At 41.1% G+C, this 19,809-nt stretch overlaps 1 protein-coding gene and 1 long non-coding RNA gene across 2 annotated transcripts; both read right to left on the reverse strand.

Annotated features, from left to right (window-relative positions):
- Positions 1 to 808: 808 nt before the first annotated feature.
- LOC124152333 (receptor-interacting serine/threonine-protein kinase 1-like) lies at positions 809 to 11,437 on the reverse strand. The gene is made up of 6 exons (XM_046525231.2): positions 11,316 to 11,437; positions 7,668 to 7,821; positions 6,784 to 6,958; positions 4,084 to 4,323; positions 2,795 to 2,869; positions 809 to 2,397 (listed from the first exon to the last, which is right to left on the reverse strand). The coding sequence occupies exons 2-6, from the start codon at positions 7,734 to 7,736 to the stop codon at positions 2,204 to 2,206; spliced, it is 753 nt and encodes a 250-aa protein (XP_046381187.2). The 5' UTR covers positions 7,737 to 7,821; positions 11,316 to 11,437; the 3' UTR covers positions 809 to 2,203.
- Positions 11,438 to 15,872: 4,435 nt separating this feature from the next.
- On the reverse strand, positions 15,873 to 19,471 carry LOC124152310. The gene is made up of 4 exons (XR_007220486.1): positions 19,094 to 19,471; positions 18,319 to 18,884; positions 18,064 to 18,151; positions 15,873 to 16,846 (listed from the first exon to the last, which is right to left on the reverse strand). It is a non-coding gene; the product is annotated as an uncharacterized LOC124152310 (long non-coding RNA).
- Between the last annotated feature and the right edge of the window lie 338 nt (positions 19,472 to 19,809).

Consider the following 19,809-nt stretch of genomic DNA (forward strand, 5'->3'; position numbering starts at 1 on the left):
TGTACCGTTATTCACAGGTGACAGAGAAATGTGGTGTTCAGTAAAAAGACTATACAACAAAAAGCTTTAAAAAAGCAAACATACAGAGATAATGACAGTCATCCAAGATAAATACAGTCATGATTTAACATCTCACAGACTAGGCTGGTTCATGAGGAAATCATACATAAACGTCAAACTGAGTCCTTGTACTTTAGACTTCCAAATATTTCAGCTTCTGCAGTGTGAGAAGGATGTGTAAGTGCAATTTTGAACAGTATTTTGGTTATATCAAACCTTATCTACTGGTTCTGGAAGAAAAGTCTGAAGACTGATTACAATAGGTCTTTGATGTTCACCACTGGGGTAAGAGCCACAAGCAGTCATCTTCCCGAAGCAAGTGAGTTAACTGACTATAAAAGTCCAATTTCCACCCTTGCCGAACTAGGCTGGTATTATGGAGTTAAATTTTGGCTGGGCTAACGAGTCTATGCATAGTCCAATCTGCACCGAAATCGAAATCCGGTTCGTAAAGTGTCATGCAGATTTCGATTGACTGCAGGATTTGCAAAGCATGTGCACGGCTAACTCGTTTTCAACAGATATTTTCTAAGTCTTTTCATGTTTTTAATCAAGTTGCTCACGTGATTTGATGCACTTGGCGATGTAAGACTCGTTTTATCACAATATAGATCTTTATTATTGATCAGATCGTCTTGATTGGGTGCCACCGTTTTGTTTGAAACAAATGCAAGTGGTACGAGAGGTTGAATCTGATTGGTCAATAGGAGAGGCATAGAAAGGACATAACTCGTAATAGCCACTGGTGGCCCTACGATCGAGCCCAGGACTTCCAGCCTAGTTCGGTAAGGGTGGAAACTGGACTTTTAAAGTCAGTTAACTCTCTTGCCTCGGGAAGATGCAAGCAGTGGGATGTGACTTAAAATCAAAACAATCATCAGGATGAATCGATGATCCAGGGTGCCAGGTGATACAACTCAGCAACAATCCCCACGTTCAGGGAACGCTGACACATAATCAACCATGTCACCTGGGCTGACCACGTGATCCATGAAGTCACATCACACAGCAAGCATCAGTTGCTGGGGACCTGTTCTAACCCGGACTGCCCAGGGAGGAGGTGTATATTTATGTGCGGAAGTAGTACCACTTTAAGAAACAGGGACCTCCTGACCTCAAGTTTCTTGTCAATAATCAATTCTTCCCAGGATACATCACTGTTGAGGAATGAAACTGTTTTTTAAAACAAAGACAATTTGAAGTTGGCAGGTTCAAATTAAACTTTTTTAACAATAAGCAGCAACAAAACGAATAACATCTATCTGAAATATAATATCTCCTGAAGCCATGTGTCAACACAAGCTCCTCACAGTGCTAGTCCATTTGTGAGACTCTCTATACTATTGCTGCCACCAGTCACAGCACTTCCCTGCGATGAAGCGTTGACACTGGCAGCGATGATACTGGGAGGGTAATCGAAGGAGTCACACACTGGGATGGAGTTTGGTGTCAACATTGCAAAGATAAGTCAAGTCCAATCATAAAACACAATGAATGTATCCATATACCAGGCAATTTAAGCTTGGAACATTCACAATGTTAATAACAAGAAAGGCATTGATTATTTCCTTATTTTAAACAAAAAATGATGATGATAATTCTTATTTTTCGTTATTCAAAACAAAAAATTTCACTCTCTGGACGTGCAAACACTTTGCTATGAACATGATGAATCATCACACTCCAGTCCTAGCTGGGTGTTGATAATTTTCAAACCAATACAAAAATTCCCATTGGTCAATCGTATTCATAGGATCTACGCAAACATCCGTAACCATTGAAACAGAGAAAATACCTTTCAATCTGTAATTAATCTTGCAATAACTCAATCCTATTTGAAAAAAAAATCTGAATTATTTCACTTCATAAACTTCTTAATACCATATTTCCTGAAATTAGCACACCCCCCTAAACACAAAATCCTCTTTTAACACATCAGTTGTATTGGCATTGGCAACAGGCTGTGCCAGGGGGTATAAATTATTTTAGAAACATTCCAATAACATTCCATCACTTAAAGACGGGCAATGCATTTAGTCATACAAGCAAAATATTGACAAAATCATCACTGACAAAATAAAATTCTCGTTTCTTTGGAAAGTTGGTGGTTATTTCAGGAAATACAGAACACATAAGAAAGGTTTTAAGGCTTCAGGTGTTTCAATAATCGACCCATCTCGGCTTTCTCCAGCGCTGCGATGAGGTCGCCAACTGTGGGGTTATTGTTTCCTATTTTCCACTTCTTCAGCAGCTGGTATATGACCTCTTCAAGACCGTCGCTCTGGTGGGTGTGGAAAATGTAGTCCACATCTGACTCCTCAATCCCCAACAGCCGAACTGTGGACAACAGACAGTCAGTAATGGACCAGTTGTGATAAATGAATCTATAATGGAAGGGAGGTAACTCCAAACTTGTTGCCTTCCCTTTTCCTCATGCTACCACTATTTTATTTTTTCCTTCCAACTTGTTGCAAATATAAAAAATATATTTGAAATTGAAATTTTAAATTTTTTATTGGTTTATTTATTTAAGACAATCAGCCCTGAACCAAAAATACCATGTTCAGAAATGTCAGGTAAATAGTTCATGAATGAATGATATCAACTGGGATAATATGGGAAAGAAACTGGAATATTCTACATGTCAGATGATTGTCATACAAATCTGAGACTCAGGCTGAAAACCCACAACGATATTGTGTATCTCATCACCTAGCAATGGCTGCCCACTTACTTAATCGCCTCCACGAGCCACCGACGTAACGAGACAATCGCTGGAGCTCAACATCTGAGACCTGGCGATGCGAATCTACAACACAAATGTTCATCAGTTATTGATACCTCTTAACTGTGAGGTATAGGTAACTATCACATGATCCTCTTTTTCATGTGACACTCAAGTTATATTCAATATGTTCAGAGTCATGAGATATAAGTTATATGTCCTTTTCTTATCATCAGTGTATTTGTGAGAAATAGGTTGCCTGTCCATAAATTATCAATCAATCAATCATTTATTTCAGTATTAAGGTCTCAGGCCCATGTACAATTAATACAATGAGGCCAATGTACAATTAATACGATGATGCCCATGTACAATAAATACAATGATGCCCATGTACAATTGATGCAATGAGGCCCATAGACAATTAATACAATGATGCCCATGTACAATTAATACAATGATGCCCATGTACAATTAATGCAATGAGGCCCATGTACAATAAATACAATGAGGCCCATGTACAATTGATGCAATGATGCCCATGTACAATTGATGCAATGATGCCCATATGCAATTAATACAATGATGTCCATGTACAATTGATGCAATGAGGCCCAAGTACAATTAATACAATGATGCCCATGTACAATAAATACAATGATGCCCATGTACAATTAATACAATGATGCCCATGGACAATTAATACAATGAGGCCCATGTACAATAAATACAATAAGGTCCATGTACAATTAACAGAATGAACAGAAACTCACCCCTAAGTATTTCAGCCTCATTAACAGAAACTCACCTGAATGTATTTCAGCCTCATTAGCATAAACTCACCTCAATGTATTTCAGCCTCATTAGCAGAAACTCATCTCAATGTATTTCAGCCTCATTAGCAGAAACTCACCTCAATGTATTTCAGCCTCATTAACAGAAACTCACCTCTAAGTATTTCAGCCTCATTAGCAGAAACTCACCTCAATGTATTTCAGCCTCATTAGCAGAAACTCACCTCAATTTATTTCAGCCTCATTAGCAGAAACTCACCTCAATGTATTTCAGCCTCATTAACAGAAACTCACCTCAATGTATTTCAGCCTCATTAACATAAACTCACCTCAATGTATTTCAGCCTCATTAGCAGAAACTCACCTCAATGTATTTCAGCCTCATTAGCAGAAACTCACCTCAATGTATTTCAGCCTCATTAACAGAAACTCACCTCAATGTATTTCAGCCTCATTAGCAGAAACTCACCTCTAAGTATTTCAGCCACATTAGCAGAAACTCACCTCTAAGTATTTCAGCTGTTTCCTCATCAGCCAGACACCGTTGCCGCACCTGCTCCTGTAGGTCTTCCTCATTGTCAAAGTTGTCAGAATCAGAGGATGAGTCCTCTTCCACCTCCTGGTTCTGCTGGCGTCCTGTCTGGACGTACATCCTGTTGTAGTGGCCGATCTGTACATTCTGACAGGCCACGATGTTGATTAGTGTACCATCTGTCATTTTAATTGCTGAGTTATCTTTGGTTACTGAAACAGCAATTGGAACTTCCCTTTACTGAATCTTCTATTTGACTTGAATCATTTATCAGGTTGTCAGGTCAATGTTGTGCCATGGCAGTCTGATAACATTTCATCTTCTGCATTAGTCGGTACATAATGTACAGAGAAAAAATATGTCATAGAAATTAACCAAAGGATTTCATTAAAATGGGTTCGAAGTTACTTGCACTCATTCAGTATCGTATACACAAAACATGGAAAAGACACGAAATGGTGCAGGACCAGAAGGGAATCTGTCCAGGACACATTTCACCGCACCTTGTACCCAAGGGTGTCACTGCTCCTTCTCTCCATCCTCACTGACATCCCCCTCTCCCCACCTGACTCCCTCCCCCCCCCCCCCCCCCCCCCCCCCCCCTCACTCACTCACACGCCCACCCCACCCCGAGATGTCAACCCTAATTAAAGTAATCAGGTGGGGTAAAACAGTGTAATTTCATGTGAAAAAGAGTAATGTTAAGAGTATCATGCCATGATGCTGGTTTCTAGATTCAACATTTTCATTAGGCATATACATATGTGATGCATGGGTACACATGCACTGACGCTAGGAATGTAGCTGCACATGCAAGCCGCACTATTTTTAAAACAGGACGATAAAGCTCAAATTAAGCAGGGAAAATGACTCCACTTGCGTTTGTATGGAATAATATGACAAAACCTTGAAACTGAATATCAATTCAAACATCGTAAAAGACAAGTTCCATAACGGCAAGCGACAACCTTATCAGTGACATACATCGGGGCCACATTTCAAACAAAGACATTGTATTTGGAATAACTTTGGTAATTAGCTTTGAATGAACAATTTGCTCTCCGTGATATTTTATACATGTAAATAATACGTGAAAAATATGTCGTAATTTGGGTAGGAAAAATGTTAAATCGTAATTTGAGGTTCAAAAGAGTAGTTATTACGCATCTCTGCCCACCCACCTCTCATCCAAACCAACCTCACTGCTCACCCTTCCCACCTCACTCGCAGCCCCCTCCCCCAGGCCTATCCCACTGTTCACTCCACCCCACCAACCCCTCACCCCACCTCACCTCACTGTTCACCCTCCCCACCTCACCCCCCCTCCGCCCATGCCTATCCCACTGTTCCCCCCACCCCACCTAACCTCACTGCTCACCCTCCCCAACTCCCCCCTCCTCCCCCCATGCCTATCACACTGTTCCCTCCACCCAACCAACCCCTCACCCCACCTAACCTCACTGCTCCCCTCCCCACCTCACATCCCCCTCCTCCATGCCTATCACACTGTTCCCTCCACCCAACCAACCCCTCACCCCACCTCACCTCACTGCTCACCCTCCCCACCTCACACCCCCTCCCCCATGCCTATCCCACTGTTCCCTCCACCCAACCAACCCCTCACCCCACCTAACCTCATTGCTCACCCTCCCCAACTCCCCCCTCCTCCCCCCATGCCTATCACACTGTTCCCTCCACCCAACCAACCCCTCACCCCACCTAACCTCACTGCTCCCCTCCCCACCTCACATCCCCCACCTCACATCCCCCTCCTCCATGCCTATCACACTGTTCCCTCCACCCAACCAACCCCTCACCCCACCTCACCTCACTGCTCACCCTCCCCACCTCACACCCCCTCCCCCATGCCTATCCCACTGTTCCCTCCACCCAACCAACCCCTCACCCCACCTAACCTCATTGCTCACCCTCCCCACCTCACATCCCCCTCCTCCCCCCATGCCTATCACACTGTTCCCTCCACCCCACCAACCCCTCACCCCACCTAACCTCATTGCTCACCTCCCCAACTCCCCCCTCCTCCCCCCATGCCTATCCCACTGTTCCCTCCACCCCACCAACCCCTCACCCTACCTAACCTCATTGCTCACCCTCCCCAACTCCCCCCTCCTCCCCCCATGCCTATCCCACTGTTCCCTCCACCCCACCAACCCCTCACCCTACCTAACCTCATTGCTCACCCTCCCCACCTCACACCCCCCTTACCCCACTCTAACATCACTCACTGCACCCCCTCACCTGTCTAGCCAACCCACCTTCGTGTGAAGAGATTTACCTCTGCCTGTCTTTGTTGACATGTTTTTTTCCTCGAAATATGATTGCCTATGTTTTTGTGTCAGGGATGAAATCATGAATGATTTCGTTATCTGATTGACTAGGTCGTCGCCTATGGTAGTCGCCATCTTTGTGAAGCTATTCGAGATAAGAACAGCTTTCTGATTGGATGTCGCGTTTTCATTACAAGGGGCACAACTCGTGATCTACGCGAGGTGGTGCCAGGGTCAAGCAAAGAAAAATGGCCATGATGTGGCAAGGGTAGAAACTAGGCTTTGATATAGGCCAGTGGACACACTTGCCTCGGCAAGACGGCCCCCCCTTGAACACCTTACATCATCTCTCATCTCTTGCTTCCCTCCCTCCCTCCTACCTACCTGGTTGTCTGGCGGCAGATGCTGATGAAGAGGCTCCAGTGGGAGGTATCCTCTCCCCAGTCATAGGGTTCACCAAAGAGGTGTTAGGAGAGATGTAGGGCGGGGCTTTGTCTATGTCGGAGATGTTCTGTATCTGGGCAACAGCAATCTGTGCATCTTTCACTGCCCTCATGGCCTGACAAACAAACAACACTGTTACCATGGTTATGGACAAGGTGTATGACTGAATAAATGGAAACTGGAGATAGAAAGCGAAAACAAACATTTGACTGTTACCATGCTTACATTAGGTTCTGATTATATGATATTTATGAGCATACTGTATTCGACGTAATAAGCGCCCCCCTCTAAGAAGCGCCCACGGCGATATTTACAGCAATATTGGCTGGTAAACATGGTAAACGATCCCAATTAGTACCCCTTCTGATTGATCAATGTACACAAGACTTATTTATTCCTGTATAATATGTGTGTTATATGCATCCTTTATTATTGGAAATTAAATTCTGGAAAAATATATCTGTCGAATATAAACATTTCAGGCTGACAGCATAAACCACAAAATTTACGATCTTTCAACTCTGTTGTTTTTCACCAAAATTATATTCTAATAAGAGCCCCCTATTTCTAAATTTGAGAGCGCCCTGGGTGCTTATTATGTCGAATACGGTATTCTTAATGGATATGTATCTTCATTCTTCAAGCAATGTTTACTTTGGGTTACAAAAATTAAATATATAAATTATTGCCACTACTAGCACTATCGATAATGTAGCATGGCATCGAGAGATAATTTATATGTTAAGGCCATGGACAATTGTGTTGCATAATAGCTCCATCAATCGTTACGCCCAGAACTAAACAGTAACCAGGATAACACTTACATTGTCAAGAATTCCGTTGATAGATATTGGGTGGCCTCCGGCTCTTCTGGCACCTTGGTTCCTGGACATGTTGAGGCGCTAGTAATATGTCTCACAATGGTCCACAGGATATTCAATTTAGAGACAGGACATCCCATCCACAAGTGATGATTTCCTGGAAAAAAATAAATGCAAATTATATCTTTTTATTAAACAATAATGCAGAGAATAATACGCCATGGTATACAGAAATAATGGAAATGTACCCTGGATGAAATCAAATAACAGAAATGTTCCCTAGCTGGCCACTTCCCAACACTGATGTCCATACAACGGATTGCAAATCCGTTTCTCAGCAGAATTCCAGAATGCAAAACACACATAAAAAACAAGTTGGAGTTTGAGCATCTCAACTTGGTAACAATCTATTCCAGCGTAATCGTATGCGATACTTTAGATTACAAAAGGCAAGTTTTGATTTTAGGAACTTGATTTGACTTGCACCGGGTGCATGTTGACAAGAAAAGCCAGTTGCACCAGACATAACCAGTCTGCACCCTGGTCCCATACAGTTATCCAAGATGAAACATGGATACATAAACTAGTCTAAGTAGGATAATCCCAGATCTCTGATGACTGTGTCATGTGTAATTTATTACACATATCTCAGGGATTGGTCATGCAGTAGGGTAAATAAAGCTAACGAAGTGTTAGGTACTAAATGTGTTCACAGATCGTGTTTGTGTGGACAAGTAAGGGCTAGTCACAAAATTTAAAAATAATTCCATGCAGACATAGATACTGTAAATCTTGAAATTAACGCGAGGGTGAATTAAATGCCAAAGCTCACATTATTAAACATCGCATTTATATCAACAATAAGACATTTTGGATAGCAGAAATACCAACTTAGACATACGCTGAAAACACATCAATGTTTATTGAGCAGCACTTGTAACAAGTACTAACACTAATTACATCCTGTGAATTGTCACTGCTGGGGTCAAGACAAGCGTTCTCCTCACTTAGGTCATCACTGATCACACCTGACAGACAGACGACACACGATGTCTTTGTTCTTTGCGGTTGCATCAAAGGCCGACACGAGCCAGCGCGCATGTATTGTTTTAGCTGAAGTACTCTACTCAGCGCTAATAAGCGGTGCTATTTGGTGTGTGATTGGATCAATGTGAGGATTCTCCTGTAAACCTGATAGTCTATCCGTAGGGTTAGTTAATTGTGTTAGGGTAGGTTACCCCAAACTCTATCCTTAGCCCTTGGATCCTCTTTAAGATCAATCCACCCTTTACGATCATTAGGTACTCATTTGTTTGCTATTACATTCTAGCAGCTCCTTCACACAAAACGCCAAGAAAGCAGGATATGAAATGGTTTGGTGTCAAATATTTTGGCTACTGGATACTGTCCTGGAACATCCACACAAGCCACTTACAACCTCTACATTTCTTCAGTAATGATTCAAAAGCCGACTCAACCTTGTGGCATCACTATTCATGCTTGCTTATGCCTTCCTAGAAGGAACTCTCCCACACATTTCTGTGACAAAATCACCTGGGAAATTATTAAAAACAATGTCATTCATGTGCTAATTCGACGTCTGATGAATGACGTTTAGTGCCATCATTCCTCACCACTCGGTATCTTGTAGATTACGGAAAGGGATGAGTGTGCCAACTAGCATCAGGATTAATCATGCTTGTCTTAGACTAAAGTCCCTTGGAACCTGCCTACCCGTTACTTTCATAAGAGTCCGTCACCTATTCGACCCATAACATCTAAGGCATGACTAGGTAAATTTGCACTAAACTGACAGGCTTACATTCCGAAGGTTGCTAATTTGCGTCTGACGGATTCCCCCCCCAAAAAGTTGCTAATCTCAGTGACATGTGACTTACAACAGAGATCATCCTCATGAGAACCTGTGGTGCTGTATTCTAAGGTGCTCCTTGTTTCCCTTTAGCATGTGAAGACACTTTGTTTTAATCCGAAACCCAATTATAGAAACATTATGAAAAAAAGCCATAGTTTTTCAAGTCAAATCATGATTTTGAATGTCAGATGAAGCCAAACAACAAATTGAAATGCATTCTTGAAAACTAGAATGAACACTAGACAATCAAAGCCTTTGTTTATAAGTACATGTATTTGTGTTGCAACAGTTGAAATAAACATATTTATTTCCATAAAGTGGAGGGATTGGCAAACAAGCAAATTTTGCTTATCTGAATGCCTCTCCCAAACATGATAAATATACAAATAGCAATGTATTGACAGTGACATGAGAAATAGCAACAGCATACATTGTATAATTGGCATTTAACATGTTTAAGGTTAGTATTGTTCTGTAAGTGTTTAATTACTGGATTGTCTTCCATAACTACAGTTACATTATTATTTACATTCAGCACAACATCGCAGTATCATATAGCAAAGCCATCATCTCAGACAAAATCTCTAAATCGGCAAGAAGATAGAATAAAACTGTTTTACCAGAAAGATCAATTTGCAGATTGGGCAACAATGCAGTTTACCGGGCGCAGCCCGAGCTCTACCATCCGCTCAATTACCGCGCTATAGTACCACCGCTGTCTCGTTATACCGTTACCGTGCCTCACGCTCTGGTGACTCTCGCTTCACGATCCAACACCCGTTTTCGGTCTTAGGGAAACTTACACATCTTTACAATCAAACACCCGTTCTCGGTCTTAGGGAAACTTACACATCTTTACGATCAAACACCCGATCTAGGTCTTAGGGAAACTTACACAACTTTACGATCCAACACCCGTTTTTCGGTCTTAGGGAAACTTACATGTCTTTACGATCCAAAACCCCTTTTCGGTCATTAGGGTCAGCTGGCTTTGGGCAAGGGTTAGCCATAAATTCTTACCTTTTCAAGCGTTAATCCAGTTAATCCCATTGGTCGGTCATGTTGACATTAACAATTGCGGGTGTGGTTTCAAGAAAAGATGAATGGGAGAGCGGGCAGTGACGTCACACGCATGCGCAATTCATTGTTTACTGAATTATTCATGCATGTCAATGGGGATTCTAATGACCTGTTAAACGAGCACTGATTACATGTGATAGCGCCTGTGGTCCAGTGGTAGAGCGTCGGCTAATTAACGCACTAATTAGCAGAGCCGGTGAGCCGGCGAAGCGCGTTCGAGCCCCCACAGCGCTAATTGGATCTGAAAAAGTGCGCGCGGTAAAGTGCACTACTACCGCGGATTGTGCCCCTGGACAGGACATGTGTTTTGGATATGCCATTATGTGTTTCAGGGTACTTTCACTTACTTTATTCTGGCAAGTGAATCTGCATAGGGTCACGACATGAGAATGTGTTTCTGAACGGTAAATGCCATGCGATAACCTGTCCTAAATATGGGACAAATCGTTGCATCAAGGAAGTATGGACTCCGTACATAACATACGTATCAAGGCAAGATATCGACAACTTCCGTAAAAACGTTTATTCAGGTTTTGGGATCGATATAGGCAACTGCAGTCTGACCAGATGATGTCACCCGTGTGATCTCTTAGGGAACGTATCTCACAACAAAAGGCAATATGCGATTATATTTTATCAAATATCAGATAGCAGCGTGAATGTTTTACATTTGACAATTGCAAATTATCAAAACTTGCCTTTGTTTATTGTCCCATAAGACACTTGTCGATATTTTGATGATGATATCCTGGGTTTTCCCAAAATAAGAACATACGAAAACATGGAAGCCTACTGATTCGAAAAATCAATGGTCCGAATAACAGATGCTTTAATTCAGGGTTCACGTTACAGTTGTGTTTATCTGTTTATCTACGCTTGTTCTTATATATTAATGATGATCGAAACTACATGGAAGACTTCACGATGTACTCAGGATTAAACAATGACGAAATAACAAATCAATTTTCGTTTTTAATATAACATGAAATTTTCTTCAAGCTCCTCACAGCAATAGCCCGCTCGGGGAGCTCTCTATACCACCACCAGTCGAAACTTCACACTGTGCCAGGCGACTACAGCCATGCATGGAGCTAGGGCCTAATCGTGACCTATCGAACTACAGACAGGTGACCTAAGTTTACGCACATCGCCGTGAAGCAGACGAAATTATACCCTATTAATTGTTTTGTTTGTTTGTCATCAGGTAATTCCATTTCTTTTAAATTGTCTGGCAGGAAGTGTGTCGAGGATAATATTCTTGCAAAACTCTGTGTCCTCTTCGGTAATGAAAACGCCGATAAAGCAGCTAGACGTATCGGATATCTACTATCCCTCAAAATCCCAGAAATAAGCTTAAACTTACCCATCTCAAAATCAGAAATTAAAAGTGTTAACAAGCAAAAAATCACCAAAAAATGGCATAACCTATATCTAAACTCAAATAGCCAAATCAAAAAAGTACTCAGCAAACCACTAACAAAACCAAAAATTCTCCATCCATCAAAAAAAATCGACTGAGTAATCACTAAACTCCAAACAGGACACACCAACCTAAATAACCACCTAAAAAAATTTAAAAACACACTACGGGTAACTGCCCACACTGCAAACAACTAGAAACCCCAGAACTCGCACTCATCCACTGCACACACTACCTAACACATCGAACCGCATTACAAACCACCCTCAATCTAAACAAGGCTCTCACTCTAGAAGCAATACTAAACCCACAAAATAAACTAGAAAACTTCAAGGCCTTAGGCATATTCTTAATCAAAACGGAACTAATAAAACGCATCTAAAAACACAATAATCTACCAAATCAAAATCACATAAACAAACAAACAAACATCCACCATACCCAGCCCCTTTAGTTCTCCTCCCCAACCCCATCGGCATCTATCCCAAATCTCAAAATTCCCAAATTCTATATAAGCAACCCCTAAAGCCCCCTCTTAGGTTGCACACACCACTTTCGCCCCTTTCGGAAATACATTAAATGGCCTGGCCGGGCCCGTGTGCGAAATACGCATCAGTGGGAAAGCGCATGTTAAATCTCCAAAGTAAGTAAGTAAGTAAGTGTGTCCTCTTGGATGCCGAGACAGTTTCTTTGCTGCATGATCACCACGAAGCTGGTTTGTGTAGAAACTGTTTCATAAAAATAAATAACTTTATGAAATTTAAGGATGGATTGCAAACCAGCGTGAAGAAATATCTTTGCAGAGATAACAAAATCAAAAGGCATTCACTATTGATGGATTGTTCCACACCTGACAGCAAGCGTCAATCGATTGCATGCGAGGTTGAGGATATTTCAGGTGAGCGTTCCCGTACATGAGGATCCTGATAGTTATGCCGTATAATGTACTGTGCCTAAAGTAATGTGAAGAAAATATGAAACTTTTTCATGCCTCTAACCTTCTCAACAGCCCATCCAATGTTCCTTATCTTGACTTGTTTACTGCTGTTTGTTGTCACTATCATTCTAACCGGAAATGATTAGTCTGTTTATAAGACATAATACGTAATGATAATAATAATAATAATAATAATTTTTATTTTTTTTATTCATGGTTAAACTAAGTGCTGTTAGGGGATCTTTTGGGACCCTTAAATAGATTTTCTTGCTTTATTGCATATGTCTCATTTGATAAATCAACTTTGAAACCTCAAGCACACATTTGGAATTGTGATTCATCTGTTGCAAAGAATTTTAACTAAGCATGAGGTAGAAGCTAAAATATTTGCAAAACATATTATTGCATTGCTGGAGCTCAACATCCTCTGATGGCTGAAGCAAGACCGACTGGTATTGCTTTCATCGTCATTTACAGTGAGTGCCCTTTTATATTTGCATACATTTATGTTTTTAGAAAGTGTGGAATGTTCACACATATACTATTTCAGCAAGTTTATTAACATTTATAAATGGCAAATTTCTACTAGTCGTTATGATACCTTAACAATTGGGCAGTTTGGCAAGGACTGAAGGACTTGTGTCAGTTTCTGACGCTGATGATGGGTTAACCCTTTGATTTGCATAATAACAAAGGGTACATTTTTTAACATTGAAATTAGATGTAATGAAGCTTTTGAATGGTACGTAGTCTGAAAGAGTAATCTTTAGACTCGGTTCGATTCCGGTCAAAGGCAAACACATCGAGAATACTTATTCACTGCGTGTATTCTTACTTTGTGATGTAATAATATATTCTTGTGTTAATATCCTTATTATTATTAATGTTGTATTTTTTCCAACAACAAAAATAACTTTAGTGCAAAATAAAAATGTTATTTTTTGTGTTTAAATTTTTATGTTAAAGGGACACCTTTCCTTAAATAATGATTGATATGTTTAATATAAGAAACTTCTTAAGTAAGTTATGTCAGCTCTTCTCAAAGTGTACATTGAAGGAAGCTAGGTACATAGATGCATCTGTTTCTCATACTGTACATATTTGTACTCTGTATTTAAAAATAATTACTAGTTATGTTACATTGGTGCAGTTAAAATGACCTAACACTGGATTAATAGTTATGTAATACCAATATTTGTAGTTTGGGTCATTGGGCCCTTTATATTGAAAAAATTTGTGTGTGTCGTGCTTGATGATGTTTTACCAGAATTGTGTATTACCAGACAATTTGTAACTAGGCAGTGTCAGCTCCTACATTTAAATGATTGGCAGTATCATTTACATTCACAGAGTTAAACATTGACCTTTCCACATGCAAAAAGAATGCCACAAGTTACACTGAAAACAAGAGAAGTTCATCTGCTTGCCATAATGAAGAATCAGATGGTGTGGCCTATTTCTCCCTTTTTTCACAGATGATAGATACATACAGAGCTAGAGATACTGATACTACATTTGTACTGTATACTACTGTGAATATGAAATTGGAAAGGAACTTTGGTTGTATAAGGAACATGGAGTGTGTCCGCCGTGAGCGTTAGCGTTAACTGTCACACATCATGTAACACATGTTTCTGTATATCATGTGATTCTTGTTATACTGACTGTTATAAATGAAAACCACTCCATTATAGTCAGGGACCCCATTTAGGAGGTTAACGCAGTGTTGAACAGTATTCCAGTCATTTCACGGCGTGTCAGCAACATGATATAGCCGGGTCACGTGCATTATGAAGACTTTTCAGCTTGATTTCCTGCCCTGCCGTATGTTTTCACTCTGGCGAGTTTTAATTATGTAAACGAATAATCGCTGTGGCTTTAAAGATTCGCAGATGATTCAAAATTGACACTTCGAAAAAACACGAAGAAGGCTGAAGACCCGGGCTCGATTCCCTATATGGACACAATGTGTGAAGCCCATTTCTGGTGTCCCCCGACACGATATTGCTGGAATATTGCTAGAACCATACTCACTCCTCCATGAACGTCAAATACCTGAATCATGGTGGTACAATAGGAGTTGTTGATGTTGAAGATGTTGCTAATGTGTTAGAATCAGATTTGTCAAGTTCAGGTGCAGTTGCCACGGGTCGATCAGATTTTACAATGGATCTTAATTTGCAAGCACAACATTAGAATAATGAGTTGAATTGGTTGATAAATGTGCTCTTTAACAAAATACATGTTTTTGTCGATAAACTTTGACGCTGGTAGAATAGGAGTTATCGTTCTTGTTTGAAGCAGCATGGTGTTCATGCCTCTGCATTCCTTCGAGGGGCACCAGTCTCCATTTGGCTTGTGCCAGAATGGCGCGAGTTGGTCACGAAGAATTCAGACATGGAGTGTGTCCGCCGTTAGCGTTAGCGTTAACTGTCACACATCATGTAACACGTGTTTCTGTATATCATGTGATTCTTGTAAAACTGACTGTTATAAATGAAAACCACTCTCCATTATAGTCAGGGACCCCATTTAGGAGGTTAACGCAGTGTTGAACAGTATTCCAGTCATTTCACGGCGTGTCAGCCTGAAATGATGCAGGTCGTACACTTTTAGCATTGGTAAAAACAGTCAGAGCGTGGTGCTTACAAATTGGGATCTGGGATTCGAACCAACGCTCAGGGTTTCAGGAACGAGACGTGGCAGCAAATAGTAACCAGGTGACAACTTGACAACACGATATAGCCGAGTTTAAAATTTTATTAAAAACAAATTAACAAATGTCATGAGGGAAAGTGATGCAGGTCTCAGACCACTTCGGTGAAACCCACGAGCAGGGGTATGGTGCTGACCAACCAAGACACATTATCGGGGCGAACCGGGATTCGAACCCACAATCATAGGTTTCTGGCGTGCCCAAGGGAGGCAACTCTGCACAGCGAATCATGTTACAATGAAAGGAGCATGAAAAATATATAGAAATGCTTTTAGCTGTATATTAAGAACATCAGACAATCAGACACCGTGGCATGTTAACAATCGACCCTAACCCTTCAATCACTTCAAGGAGGACGTCACCTCAAGGTAAAACGTTTATACTTATTGAATGTTTGGCTATAGATATGAAATATTTTTCGTCATTAATATCACTGGAATGACAAGATCAAATGTGACCCAGATCAACTTTTCGATTGACTTTTTGAATTGTTTGTACAGTTTAATTATGATTTGATATGATATCCCTGTTTGTACTTTGAAGACTGCTTGTTTAGAAGGTATCAAATGAATACATCCAGAGCAGCATGGCTCAACCACATCTGTATATATCCATTCTCACGAAAGGCCGAAAGAAAGTTTACAAATTAAGATGACAAATGCAGACAGAATTTGAAGCATGGCGGCAACCTGTGTGTATCCTCAACTTTTGAAATTTGAAACGTTTGATCTGTACTTATTTGTATTCAGATGTATATATCCAGGGCAGCATGGCTCAACTACACCTGTATATATCCATCACCCTGATAGAGACCAAAATAAATTTCATATGACGGCTTTGGAGTAAGTGGTAATAGAACAGGGAAGTTAGAATTACGTTGTACCCCAAAACAGGTGACGTTGAAAGACAATTATAACTGATCTAGGAGAAGGGATTTGAATTGAAGACTGAGTTAACTGTATCAACTGATATCTGATGTTGTCAGCATCCTTTGTAACTATGACTATACAGATTGTCGTGTTGTAGACTTTAGTGTGACAACCGCAGATATTGGAGCAGCATGGCTGTTGGGACACTCCACTCCTTGAGAGTTCAGAAACATCGTGGAGGAAAGAAGCTTGGTCCACTCTAGTCCATTGATATTCGGGGGAAATGCCTGTTGGAGAGATAGATACATTCGTTGTATATGAACACAGATGGAAGATGGTTAAACATGCATGTGCATATCTTCATGTCTATTATCAACAGTCGGCCTGTTCTATCATAACGTCAAGAAGTTCAGTCAGATGTAGCACCAAAACGAAACAAGGTAACAAATCATACATATTTCGCCTAAATCCAACTATTTGTGGAGAAGGTTTTAAGCCGGAGAGGTGTACAAGCACACATATCCCGCTTGGCTAGGCCTAGTGCCCTCGCAAAATAGTCTCCCAAATTGCCAAAACTTATAAAATGCCTTAGTTACGTCGCAATTATCCCTGTAGGTTATTCAGATTCACGATGGTTAATTCTGACTTGATCGCCGAATGACAAGTGCGACGCCATGTTTGTTTATAAACACTGAAAGAAGTCCCTACTTGACCTTTGATATTTGCATCTATCCGCATATGACCCAACGGATATCATTTTTATCCGTTGGCTTTATCCTGCCAAGAAACCTACCCATTATATGATAAATTATATGATAAATAATATTATCTACTATTATCTACTCAAACCTTTAGCGGAGTCATGTCACGATTTCTCGATTACGGAAAATAGGTTTAGGAGGTAAAACGTGAATATGAAAGCATGAGAATTAAAAAAATATAAAAATATAAAAAAAACTTTTTCAAACCAATACCCGTCATCATCCAATGAAGCACTGCAAGTATAATTCTGCAGTTTCTTTTATTTCAGAGCTGATTGTTTGACAATTTGAAATGATCCGGGTATGTTATACAAATATGGAAAGGCCAAGCTGCCAAACATTTAAGTAGTAATCAGCTAAACATAAAGGTTTGTATAAACTGGTGTCCAACTAGGGTCGCAACTTCACAAGACCATATCACTGTCTGAGTAACGAAACGTATATATAATATATAACATCGCATACGTAGACTGGCACTAACATGCTTCCATACTGTGGTGCGCAACTACAACTGGTATACAATCAATAATACAGTAAACTACGGTTATAACGAAACGCTTATTACGAACTAACGGATATAACGAACTTTTTTTTGGTCCAGACTATTGGCTGTAGTTATGCTGTATATATGCTTATAACGAACTACGGTTATAACGAACTAAAATGAGTAGTCCCCTTGAGTTCGTTATAACCGTACTTTACTGTACATATAAACTGCAGCGACCGAGCGTTCATACACTCACCATAGATTAAGAGCGGTGACGGTTGCAGTAGACGGATGTGGTAGACCGGTGTGGTAGACGGGGCTGTGTACAGCTGCGTCAAGGGTGCCTGTAAACGTTGAGATTGTGATCAGATGTCATTTCTCATATACCTGAACACGAACTTAGAACTGAATTGACCAAAGGGAAAGATAGGTAGGAAGTTGTTTGGAACAGTCTGTCTATAAGTGAGTCTAATCATTTGTAACCATCAAATAAGCGCAGTTTGGAACTTACCTTATCACTTAGTTCTGTTCAACATCCATAGACGTCAGTGGTAGATACTGCCAACATCCTTCCCTACACCGCACATGATTTGGAATATTCTCAATGTATCATGAATGTCAACCGAAATATTTTGTTGAGGTGACGTTTTAACCAAATGCGTTCTCGGAAGATACATACTTCCTGTATTAAAATCTTTCACAACAATCCCCTAAAGACGTTGACCAAATACAATTACCCTAGAAAATGTTTGTGAATACAACCGAGTCATCGTTCAACTAGAAGGTGTTAGCGGGTATTTCAGGCAGAAACTGAGCCATGAGACATGAAACACCCCTCAACACCTCAGAGCTGCCGAGTCATCAGATGGTACACATGGACAACTTCAGGGACTTGTAAGTGGACGAACGTGTCAAAAGCAGGATGTTGTACCAAGTTTTAAACATACAAAACAGATCTTGATAATTCCAACATGTTAAGTTAATGATTCATGGATATAGAGTGTATCAGAGGGTGTCAATTCCTGCACATGAAGCGGTGTAATTGGCGGATGTTGGAGAGGGTAGCTGTCACCACACCTGAAGAAAAACAATATTTTGTTAATTTCAGAATTATTCAATCACTTTTTTAAACAAACATGACGATCAATTCACATACGTGTGGCATTTTTTGAAGACGGACAAATAATGTAGGAATTACATGCACTAATATGACAACTGTATCTATATACATTAAGAATTAATTCCTACAGTATAAATGATTCCTTTACAGCTTCAGTTTTACTTACTGCATCTTAGGAGGTAACACCAGATGGCGTGAAGAAGTCGGTGACCGTTGGATTGTTGACGGTGAGGCGGCTGGAGGATGAGGCTGAGGCTGAGGCTGGTGGAAACTGAGGATGGACGGCAACTACGCCTGGCAAGGTGACAGGATGCGTTCTGGTCAGTCGGAACGACACCTGAAGTGATGAGAAGAATTTCGTTAACATATATGAAAGAGGCAATTAACAAGCACCAGGATAAGAACATCTATTACTTGCCATCAAGAATCTACTTTAGAAACTGACTTTGTTTACGGTGAGACCATGGACAGCTGGATATGTTGGCTGGTCCGGATTAGTTTGGTAAGAGAGTCTGACAAGTATGTCAGGTGATGTACCTGAGGCAGGTGGAGGTTGATGCAGGTGGCAATTGAGGCTGGTGCCAGGTGTCAGGTGGCAACTGAGGCTGGTGGCAGGTGGCAACTGAGGCTGGTGCCAGGTGGCAACCGAGGCTGGTGCAAGGGGGCAACCGAGGCTGGTGCCAGGTGGCAGGTGTCAGGTGGCAACTGAGGCTTGTGGCAGGTGGCAACCGAGGCTGGTGGCAGCTGAGGCTAGTGGCAGGTGGTAACCGAGGCTGGTGCCAGGTGGCAGGTGGCAACCGAGGCTGGTGCCAGGTGGCAACCGAGGCTGGTGCCAGGTGGTAACCGAGGCTCGTGCCAGGTGGCAGGTGTCAGGTGGTAACC

The sequence above is a fragment of the Haliotis rufescens genome, unplaced genomic scaffold (genome assembly GCF_023055435.1).
Source record: "Haliotis rufescens isolate VD_foot unplaced genomic scaffold, xgHalRufe1.0.p SCAF_13, whole genome shotgun sequence".
NCBI lineage: Eukaryota > Metazoa > Mollusca > Gastropoda > Lepetellida > Haliotidae > Haliotis > Haliotis rufescens.